The following is a 12,035-nucleotide window of genomic DNA, read 5'->3' as shown; positions in this document are numbered from 1 at the left end:
CTGGGGGCCGTATTCCCAGACCCGCTCCTGTATCCCGCTGCAGTGTCGGTCTCTCCGTACACTCAGTTCCAGTCTGAACTCTCTCCTATCTTTTACCTGTTTTTTCTCTTTGTCCGTTCCTTTCCTTTTTCTGCAGAGTCTGAACTCGTACCTAACTCCTGCTCGTTGTCACTGTACTTCCGTTTGTGAGTTTGTGGTCCACTCGCTACTTCTCTGCAAGTACCCTGTGGGTATCTGGTTCTGCCTTTCCCTTCTAGTCTGTTCCGTGTGAACAGAGCTCTGTCCACCGCGTCTGCGGTTTTCGCTTTGCTCAGCTCTGTCCACCGCTTCTGCGGTTTTCACTTTGCTCAGCTCTGTCCACCGCGTCTGCGGTTTTCGCTTTGCTCAGCTCTGTCCACCGCGTCTGCGGTTTCGCTTTGCTCGGCCCTGTCCACCGCGTCTGCGGTTTCGAATTTGTCTCCCAGTCTGTACTGGACCCTACCCAACCTGCGCTCTAGTCTGCCTGTTCCTGTATTCCCCGGTGTGGGTCAACAGCCGTGTCCGGAGTTTGACCTGGAGTAGACCCTGGTTCCTCTGCTCGGTTCCTCCCTGGTGCACTGGCGTCGTATGCCGTCGTGCGACCTTGGTCGGATCGGGCAGATACTTAGTTACGCCCCTCCAGGCATTCACTCTCCGGTTCATGGCACAGTGGAATGACTACATAAACACGCACACGCCAGTCAGTTCGGGCGTGTGCATAACAGTTGCTTCCTAAGTGGACAGTTTGATTTCACAGAAGTTTGATTTACTTGGAGTTATATTCTGTTGTTTAAGTGTTCCCTTTATTTTCTTGAGCAGTGTATATATATATATATATATATATATATATATATATATATATATATATATTTATATTTATACATTTATATGTCAACCACTGCATTTAGCATGTAGAGAAAACAAAATGTGCAACGTAATACAAAAGTGATCAGGAGTTTCAGCTTTGAAGCGCATGGAAGTGGAAATTGCTAGCATAGCAAAAGATCTAACTGCGTCTTGTGGCATAGTTGTCTAATTTTGTGAGTCAAATTGATAAGGAAAGGAGGTGTCTCCACTTTGTATAATGTTCAAATGTCACTGTCGCCAAGTGTTCAACAAGTTCCAGCAGCTGTGTGGGCTCAAGAAGAAAAGCATTTGTAAAGGAGAAAGAATTGTCACAGTTGTATATGATGTTTCTAATGTCCCTATTACCTAGCAATCAGGATTCTTCTGACACCGTGATCCACCAAATAGGTAAGGAAAGCAAAATGTAATTGTATGCCTGACAGTACAATAGGTGTGTGTTATATGGCAAGTGTTATATGCTCTTTCGTAAGTGAGATTGTGAAAACTAGTCATGTTCCACATCTGTGTATCTGCAGACTGCTACTACGAATCCCTTTTCTATTGTCTATCAAATTTTTATTCTCTGTTTGTTACAATGCAGGTTTTAATATATATACCTGATAAAAGCTTATGAATGCTGAAATGCATTTTATATATACAGTACTGTGCAAACGTTTAGGTAGGTGGAGAAAAAAAATGCAAAAAAAGAATGCTTTTACAAAAATAAGTGTTAAGTAGTGTTGAGTGAGCACTAAAATGCTCGGGTGCTCGAAGCTCGGGCCAAGCTCACTGTGATACTCGGATGCTCGACCTGAGCAACGAGCCAAATGTTAGTCTATGGGAGACCCGAGCATTTTTGCAGCGGCACCCTCGGCAGTCTGTAGAAAGCCTAAAAAGTGCCCAAAATGATAGTGACAGCGCTCAAATGACATGGGGACAGCATGGGCATCGCCCCAGGAAGCATTTCTGACCCCCAGGTCACTGCTGTCAACAACGTGGTCAGAGGTATTAAGCCACTTTTACGGGCTCACAATAAAACGTTCAAAAACGAAACTGAAACTGGTTTCCTGTGAAATATGTTAAGGAAGTTCCTTTCCAGGGTAAAGACTTGTGTATAAGGTAAAATAAATAACCAAAAACAAAAATACTCCTCCACACCTTGGGCTATGTTCACAAGTAGCATTTTTATTTTTTGCACTTTTATATTGCTTTCAATCGTGACAAATGCATTCACCATGTCATTTTAACATTTTACAGCCTTATCTGACCATGTGCTGTGTGACACATGCATACAGTGCTGAAAAGACATGGGAACAGCATGGGGAAGACCCCTGGAAGCATCTCTGACACCCAGGCCACTGCCTTAAAGTGTGCCCATCAGAAGTCATCCTTGCCGCATCAGAAAATGCAGACTTGCAACTATCCCCGTGCAAGTCCTTGTCTATCTGGGATGGATATTAGTCCTCAGAAGGACTGTTTGTTTGATTTTGCAGGCTTTAGAGACCCTACACTACCTATTTTGCAGTATAAATCTCTCCCTAGCTCAGCAGCACTCTCCCTACACTGTCTGATCCGGAGCGACTGTGTCCAAGATGGCGGCACCCGGTTTTAAATACTCAAGGTGACGCTGTGCGGCCAGCCAATCACTGTAATGCCCACAAACAACATGGCTGCGGCATTACAATGACTGGCTGGCAATCCCTGCATGTTCATTGGCTCTGTAAAGAGCGCCAAACATGCAGGGCGGAGACCCGAGCTCCCGCCCGAGTTACCCGGAAATGCTTGGTGCTCGCCAAACATCCTGAGTAGTGAGATGCTCGGGTGAGTACCGAGCAGTGTCGAGCATGCTCGCTCAACACTAGTGTTAATAGTTTAATTTTATCAATAAAATGCAAAGTGAATGAACAAAAGACAAAATCTCAATCAGATCAGTATTTGGTGACCGCCCTTTGTCTTCAAAACATCATCAATTCTTGTAGGTACACTTGCCACAGTTTTTAAAAGAATATGGCAGAGAGGTTGTTCCAACCATCTTGGAGATCTTGTGTGAATGTAGCATTGTGCAATTTCTTCTTTTTCTTCATGTATTATCCATGCAGACTTTCTGTTGAGATCAATATCTTCATTTCCAGGACTCCTTCTTCTTTATACTGAAGATAGTTCTTAGTGACCTTGACTGGATGTTTGGGGTTGTTGTCCGGCTGTAGAATAAATTTGGAGCCCATCAGACACCTCCCTAATGGTATTACATGATGGATAAGTATCCTCCTGTATTTCTCAGCATGAAGACACCTTTATTCTTGCCCAAATTCCCAACTCTATTTGCAGAAATGCAGCCACAAACTTACAAAGAGCCTTCACAGTTCATCAGTGTTGCCCACAGACACTCACTATTGTACCGCTCTTTAGTGAGCAAACTGACTTCTGTCACAGCTAAATATTTCACATTTTGCCTCATCAGCCCAGAGCACCTGCTGCCATTTTTTTGCTCCCCAGCTTCTATTTTTTTGTTCATTGTTGTGTCACTTGGCTTTGTTTCCGTGTCAAATGTATGGCCTTTTGACCATAATTCTTACAAGAAGACCACTCCTGGACAAAATTATCCATGTAGTAGATGGGTGTAATTGGATAACACTGATTGCTGCCATTTTTGAGTTGACACTGCTGTTCATCTTCTGATTTCACAGGGAATTAAGGATGATGTATCTTTCATCTGCTGCACTAAATTTCAGTTATGACTGAGCCCTAACACTCACATGGGGATGAACAAACCAGGGGAGATGTTTAACCTGCACACCACAGGCTCCTATACAGACTAGACAAGTCCCTAATTTGACACTGATTTCTCCCTGCCTGATCGCGGAGGTTGGCACTCTAAAATTATGCAATAGAGCACCCAATCAACGTCAGCTGACCCTGAGTGTCCTTAACTACACCCTCAACTAAACACAGAGTGTAACCCAAAACAAAAAACAACAGAACGTAGTTCACACAGTCATAGGGTGAGACACAGGGCTAAAGATGTATTCATACAGTCTTTTATGAAAGATGGAAGAAAAAGAAAGGAACCCAAAAAGACTTTCAGTAGACATGGAAACCTTAGACCCTAAATGTAACAAAATGGGAAGAGTGCTGGGAAGGGGAACATGCAAACAAACCGCAGGAGAAGCAGAAGAGAAACTCAGCAAGATAATCTTTGACTGGGGAGCTGGGACTCCAAACCTCCATCTAACTTGGAATATAGCCAGCAAAGACTGCATGCTCAGAAGAATATAAATAGCCCGTCCCAAGATGCGATAGTACAAACCAAATGACGAAGTGAGAACACCTGCATAGAAGTAACACAGCAAAGCAAAGACAAGAGCATTTTCAACATTTGGACAGAAACAACAGAGGCTGTGGTCCAACAGAGAGGAAAACTGACTCAAAGCCAGGAGTTACTGGATCGATCCCCGGAGTCGAGCCATGACAATTTCCTTGGTTGACCACTGCAACTATGGTCCTCAACATTGCCCCTTTCTTGGTTCATCTTCAAAAGAGCTTGAACAGCACATTTTGAATCCACAGTCTGCTTCAAAATCATTTCCTGGGAGAGACCTTGCCGATGCAGTATAACTACCTTGTGCCTTGTTGTGTTCAGTCTTGCCATGGTGTGATATATTTTGGTATCAGAATTGTTTCCAGTTTCAGTTCATGACTGTGTTTTAACATACATATAAAAATAATAAGCATTTTCACCTGTTTGGTAGAGTTTGTGCAAGTGTAACTGTGTAACTGAAAGAATCGATCCTGTTTTGAAGGCAAAGGGCGGTCAACAAATATTGTTGGGATTTAGATTTCTCTTTTGTTCATTCACTTTGCATTTTGTTAATTGATAAAAATAAACTATTAACACTTTAATATTTGGTAGAATTCTTACTTTGTGGCATTTTTTCTACACCTGTCTTAAACTTTTGCACAGTATTCTATATGTATGTAATATATTGTATATTATGTGCTGCCATTATGCTGGCATTGTAAAAGATGAGTACTTTTTTTTTAAATACTACACCTAAAATTAGATATGTAAATATGTCCCTGCGTAGTAAATGTGACAGCGAGCAGAAGGAATTACCCAGGTATTTTAATGCAAAATTCGGATGTGAGGTATGAATTGCTTCCAAGCTGTATACTGTTAATCATATGGCTTAAAATGTGCAAGTGACATCAACTTTTTCCAGAGCTGATGAGAAGCCTCGATTTAGTTGAAAGACCCTGATAAATTAACTGCTCCATATCCCCGGTGCAGACGACAGTTCCCTTTGTATGGTATACTTTGCTTTGCATACATCATAGTTCTGGTATGTTCCCCGAAGCCATTTAACTGCATAATCGAATATCATTTTTTCCTCTGTAATCAAAAATACTCTTGCTAACAGAATGTATTAAGTATAATCAAATGATAAGTATTTTAATCTGTCGCTCAAGGCTACCTTTTGCACCAGCTTCACCAAAGAATGAAAATCGTAGCATTCACATGTTATATAAATGTAACAGCTCTTTGAAAACTTCATGCACCTTTGGGGTTGAATGAGTCATTTTTTTATTTGTTTTTATTTCACCCCCTATAGGTAATGTATGTTCCGTGTATGTAATAATATACTTAGTGGTTGGGTCCTCTGCCAATTCCATCTGGTCTTATTCTGGACCACGTGCCCCCAGTTATCACCAGCTGGATCACTCCATTGTTTCCATTGATCGGAAGTCACTTCTCAATGTAAGTCTAAGAGACTCAGAATGATAAACTTACTCATAAACTTACATTAGGAGAGAGAAAGTAATGGTTTGCAGTGATATCTGGTGAGATGGCGAGGAGGGGCCGGAGCGGCTCTGGAAACAGTACAAGATGGTACTATATAGTAGTGTTGTACAACACACTATGAACCTATATTACTAATACCTAACCAATAGCGAAATAAAAAAACACCAAAGTGGTATTGTAATCTGTCAGCAGGATTTCACCTATTTATATGTGCATGTAGCTTTTTTAGATACAAGTCCAGCAATACCTTTACATGGTCCGTCTGTTCCTCCATAACTGAGAAATTAACGTTTGAATGGATATGCAAATGAGGCTGAAGGGCTATGGTAGATTTGAAGCCTCCGTCACTCCGGTTCTACCTCCTCGTGCTTGACTGACCTCTCATTTGCCTGAATTCCCACAGCATAGAATTTGTCAGTCAAGGAAGAGGAGGCAGCAATGGACAGAGAATAGAGCTGGAGTGAAAGAGGCTTCAGATCTACTATAGCCATTTGCATATCAATTCAAACACAGATTTCTCAGTAATGGAGGAACGGACCGGCTATGTACAGGTATTGTTGGAATTGTCTTGTAAAGAGCTGCATGCGTATATAAATAGTTTGAGGGGGTCAAATCCCGCTGAGAGATTCCCTTTAAATATTATTATTATTTATTACTTGTGAAAAAGGGTATACATAATAAACAAGTACAATAATCTTGAACAAAATGGGTCACTGACTGGTACAGGAGGAAAGAGAGAAATATCCAGCAGCTTATAGGGTGTGCTGTGACCCTTTGAAAACACGGTATACCTTACCTACTCCATTTACTGTGTTTGGCAACTAACTTTTTTTCTTAATTTTGTTTAACAGAACAGAAAAGTTTACTACGAGACAATGTGTTTCCTCCCCTCTTCTGGTGAGTGACAGTTCTCTCCCTACATGTGTGAGTAAGGAGAGACCTGTTACTCGAGAGGAGTTTGATGGGGAGAAATCGCTGAGCTTCTTGGACCAGTCATCTGAATGCCATGATCCCCGGTCGGCTTTTAATTTAATTTAATTAAATTTATTCATTTCAGTGCAAATCATACCTGCCTGAAATGACAGAGTCGGACTCCTGCATGTTACCCATAGTTCGGGCAGCATAAATCAGCTGTCAGGTTCACTTTAAGAAAACACACAGCAAAAGCAGCAAACAGATCATAAAGCTAGAAATGTAAGTTAGTAATTGATGTGATTGAACATGAAAATTTTGCTGAAAAAACTATTTTTTCAAGGAATTTTTGGGGGCATAGAAAAACATAACATAAAAGTTATTAAATGTTGTGCTGAGATAGAAAAAAACACACTACATACAAAGCGTTTTATTTTGTCCTGCCTTTTTGTCATTCTCCCTAAAAGCATCACTTTAGTACGTAAGAGATGTAAGAAAAAGTGTGATGCAAATTTTAAAAAAAATGCTTAGAATGTAGCTATTAAAAACACTTGTAATTCAAAGGGATATTTACACATATAAGGTTCATGCGAAATGGTGCCAAGAAGCCACCATGCCGCTTTTTTTAACTACACATTAAAATTGTTTGATTTTGTAGAACAGCTGCTTTCCTGACTAAACGGTGCACCCATTACTATCGGATTGGCTGCTGCGGCGCCAATTTACAGACTGCATTACTGACATCAAGACTAGAGCACATGGCTGCAGCTGTCAATCAGCGGCTCGTGCCATCTACATCGCCTCTCAGTGTTACAGGGTGACTAACCTCCCTCTGATGAACCGCTTAGCTGCCTCCAGCTGTGCCGTACACATATTACATTGCAACCTTGTAAATATGTGTTACAGAATGGAAAGGAATCAATTAAAAGGGTATTCTGGTTTACACAAGCACTATCCATATGTTCTATTAGGGTCCTTGTAAGTAACTTCTTTAAAACAAGTTGCTTTACATATTTTATATTTCTTATATTACTTTTAAAGGAATTTCTGTGGTCTAGATAGATGTTAACAATGAAATATCACAAATATCTTTTGCAGGTTTCTTTCCTTATCATGTTTTTTTTTTACCCAAATTAAGTACAGTAATCAAATGGAAGTTGAGTTTTTAAGTTATGTTTCTAAATTTTCTTGAAACATTTTCTAGAATAACTTGCAGCACAACTCCATGGATTTCTCTACACACTTCACTACAACCAGTACAAGGCAACAGTCTTGGTCCGAATACGGCAATCACAAAGCCTGCGTCAGTCACATGAAGGACAGCAATCTAAGGCATTGTTCACACAATATTATGCAGAACACATAATATATTACCCATAGGCTCCTATGGGCTGATATTCTGTATTTGAGCCTTAATATTGCATGGACATGCTACCTTTACTGCAGTGACCAATGTGAGTCTGATTTACAAAAAATGCCCCAATTGTTCTTTTGAACTTTTCCCTAGTTTTTCTTCTTGACTTGAGTAGGGATCGTCAGCGGTGGTAACCACACGTGGACGAGGAAAGACTTTGCTGACCCCATAGGTTGGGACACTGTTCTGTCTAAGGCACTAATCCCGCTCTGTGCCTGAATCTTTAGGCCACTATCACGCTGTCAGATTTGTATTTTATGTTTTTTAGCCTTTTTCTATTTTCTATTATACTCCTGTCCTTATAATCAACTACTGTTATTGGCTAAAAATCAGCATCCAAATACTAAATCCCAAATGCCATTGTTTGTAGATGCCTAAATCAGGATAAGGGGGCTACAGCTTGAGGGGTTACTCACCCAAGTGTTGGTTGTGGAGAGTATCACTAAACCCAGGAGCTGAAGTTAATATTAAAGGGGATAGAGTATTTTGGCCAAAAGATCACAGCTCATGAAGAAGAGTGGGACTGCCATGGTGCCACCCACCAGCAGCAATACTGGGCAGGTACAATTGGCAGCTGATGAACCAATCCTTGCCTGCACATTATCCTAATAATAACCAATAGAGCAGCACGGGGGCTCGGTGGTTAGCACTGTACCATGACTCAGTGGTTAGCACTGTATGATGGCTCAGTGGTTAGCACTGTACCGTGACTCAGTGGTTAGCACTGTATGATGGCTCAGTGGTTAGCACTGTACCGTGACTCAGTGGTTAGCACTGTATGATGGCTCAGTGGTTAGCACTTCAGCCTTGCAGCGCTGGGGTTCTGGGTCTAAATCCCACCAAGGACAACATCTGCAAGGAGTTTTTATGTTCTCCCTGTGTTTGCGTGGGTTTCCTCCGGGGTCTCCGGTTTCCTCCCACACTCCAAAGTCTGATAGGGAATCTAGATTGTGAGCCCCAATGGGGACAGCGTGGTTGATGTCTGTACAGCGCTGCGGAATATGATGGCGCTATATGAGCAAAGTGTAATAAGTAAGCATAATAATAGTATAGAAATCTGCATGAAACTTACTTTGCTGGTAACACAGCCTCCATACTCCCTTAAGACAAAGTGAATTTCTGGCCTGTCTATAAGGTGAAGCAGACAACCTACTCATGGTGCCACAACTACAGGCCGTATGAATAGACACGGGCTCAGGGACGACGAGAGACAGAAGAGTGTCCCTGTGCTAGGACAGTGTGTGAGTCCAATAGTTCATCATTTGGAGGTGGTAGTGGCCCCTGTTACCTCTTTGGTCCCTGTACACCTGCACAGGTTGCACCAATGGTTTGTCCGCGGCTTCTCCCTGCCCTGTTCTTCTATGACTGACAGGTATCGCTCCGGTATGTATGCGCATAGGGAGAGACCTGTCAGTCATGGGGAACGAGGAGGGAGAAGCTGCCAGAAACATACCTCCTGGTCTAGTCATCCTAGAAGCAATACCCCTGGGGCGGCTTGGCAAGGATTCTGGAGCGTTTCACAGCTGCACTACCGCCAATGATTGATCCTTGCTCCCCATGGTTCGACCACCATGAATCAGTTGTCAGAATCCTTTTAAAAGCCCATTACGGTTCATTTTTTTCACTTAAAAATCTAATTTTCTCTATCCTTTCTCATCTAATCGTTCCTTTATTAGGATTTAATATGATAATATAACAATCACGGCTACACAAGACTGGATTTATTCTCAGGATCTGTCCTCTTTTAGGCCATTACTGGATCATGCACGTCAGCGATTCAGAACCATTGTCTTATCCAAGCAGCGGTTCATAGGCACGTAGTCACACTTATATATAGCACCTGAACATGTTTTCATTTTTCTACACAGACACGTAACGGCAATAATTCTTATCTTCAATAAGGAATGAGGTAAAATTGTGATATTACAATAGGAAGAGGTTTAATCATTAACCGGCCACTCCCGCGTGCATGCCCTCTCGCACACCTGGGATCACAGGAACGACCGGACGGAGGGTCTGCCATGTACGGGCTGTATATACGTGTTTGTAAATAATGTATAGATACAATGTGTGGTGCATTTATATAAGTAGTCATTGTTGTGTATACAGGCGGCATCCTATCTATCTGGATTCATGCACTTCCTCCATTCATGGTGATGGGTCAGTGTACATCCCACTTGTATATTCTTAGGGGTCCTGAAATCGACATTTTCTTTTTTAAACGAACTTAGTTAATTGTCCAAATAAGTTAAAATCACGTAAAAACTTTTCTTCCATTTATTACCAAATAGTTTTCTGCTATTGCATGTGCATGAAGAATCTAGTTGAACAGGTAGGGCGTAGGGCTCTCCTGTCCAGATGCGGCTTTTGTCTCCACTCCCTGGTAAAAATGCATTATCTTGTCCTCAGGCATTTATTAAAGAAAAGGAATCTGTACATTGTGATACCTGCCGTGGGTACATGGAATCGGCTCCGTGTGAACTACAACGAGAGCACGACACTACAAATATTATATCTTATAAATCTGAAGAACCTCTCCCTTTACAACCCCAAAGTCACCATCAAGAATATTATACAACATATATTTATACATAAAAGTCAAAAGGGTCAAATGTTATTAAAGAAAGAAACTCTTCAGCGCTTTCATTGTTTGAGGAGAGCTACCAGGTTCCTAGCACTAGCACAACGTAGAAACTTTTCGGAAAGTTGTGTATACGTGTATAACTTCATATACGTGTGTATTCAATGTGTCAACATATAGGAAAAATAAAAGGAAGGCGTAAATGGCACAAACTTTTACCCCTGGCCCTGGTGGATACATTAGTTCCATATATAGATCATATACATTACAGTAACAAATACTGTAGATAGATAGATAGATAGATAGATAGATAGATAGATAGATAGAAAGATAGATAAATAGATAGATAGATAATAGATGTATGGATAGATAGATAGATAGATAGATATATGGATAGACAGATAATAGTTAGATATATGGATATATAGATATATTGATAGATAATAGATATATGGATAGATAGATAGATATATGGATAGATTGATAGATAATAGATGTATGGATAGATATATAGATAATAGATAGATAGATAGATAGATAGATAGATAGATAGATAATTAGATAGATAGATAAATATATGGTTAGAGATAGATGGATCGATAGATAATAGGTAGATAGATTACTGGATCTGTGCAAGCAAGTTGAGTAGATTTATACACATTTCATTAAACATAATAAACTTGAATTCAAGAAAAATGAAAGTAAGATAAAGTACAGAAGAAAGAAAATAAAAGGAACGCTGGTAAAGTAATTTCAACAGGAAATAACAGAACCTTATAGAAAGAAGCAGTGAAGGAGTGCTGTGTTCAGATTACTCTCACCTCACTGATCTCAGGTTGGGTTTCCAGCATCCTTATAGAAGGTTTGATATCCTCGAAAACAGCATTGTCTTCCACGCTTTCTCCAGACATATTCACGGGTTTTAGTTGGGAATACACAGCACTGTCGCTAGAACCGGTTTGCAGGGTCATACCTGGACCCTCTATGTAGAGATAGAAAGAGATTGAGAAAATCTGTAATCTTCCTTAGTTAGATCCTTGGGTGGAAATTAGAGGATTAACGTGCTGTGTAGGGTTTCTTTCCTTTACCTGGAGAAGGAGGAGTTGATGAGGGGTTGGATGAAGACATAGTGACAGGTATGAGAAGCCAATGGAGACATTCGGTTGGTCTTGTACGGCCAATGAGTGTGAGGAATAGTTCAGGTATTTCTGATGCTCGCAGGTCTACCTGTGTGAGTGCCGAGGCTGCGGTGGTGTAAATCTGCAATTCATGTGATGATTTCTAGAGTGAAGCCTTGACCTTTTGCACATTACTCTAAAGATGCAGGTAAAACATTACTCTGCAGATCATCGCTTAGTTTTATGTCTTACTCCCTTTAGGTTATATTCACATGTGCAGACAGAAATATATGTAGAAAATCCTAATGAGAGCAAAGAAGCTAAAAGGGAGATTTACAGTTACTC

At 40.9% G+C, this 12,035-nt stretch overlaps 1 protein-coding gene across 1 annotated transcript in view; it reads right to left on the bottom strand.

The window, feature by feature from the left end:
• LOC141154115 (Krueppel-like factor 5) overlaps nt 1–11,705 on the bottom strand; it is a 274,806-nt gene extending 263,101 nt beyond the window's left edge. The window contains exon 1 of the mRNA XM_073639586.1: nt 11,394–11,705. Within this exon, the coding sequence (XP_073495687.1) occupies nt 11,394–11,543 (150 nt within the window). The 5' untranslated portion in view covers nt 11,544–11,705. The remainder of the gene's footprint in view (nt 1–11,393) is intronic.
• Between the last annotated feature and the right edge of the window lie 330 nt (nt 11,706–12,035).

This window comes from Phyllobates terribilis, unplaced genomic scaffold (genome assembly GCF_046119375.1).
Source record: "Phyllobates terribilis strain yellow unplaced genomic scaffold, ASM4611937v1 Scaffold_7__3_contigs__length_470593459, whole genome shotgun sequence".
NCBI classification, from domain to species: Eukaryota; Metazoa; Chordata; class Amphibia; order Anura; family Dendrobatidae; genus Phyllobates; species Phyllobates terribilis.
Note: the sequence above shows the minus strand (reverse complement) of the source record. Positions and strands in the feature narration are given on the sequence as shown.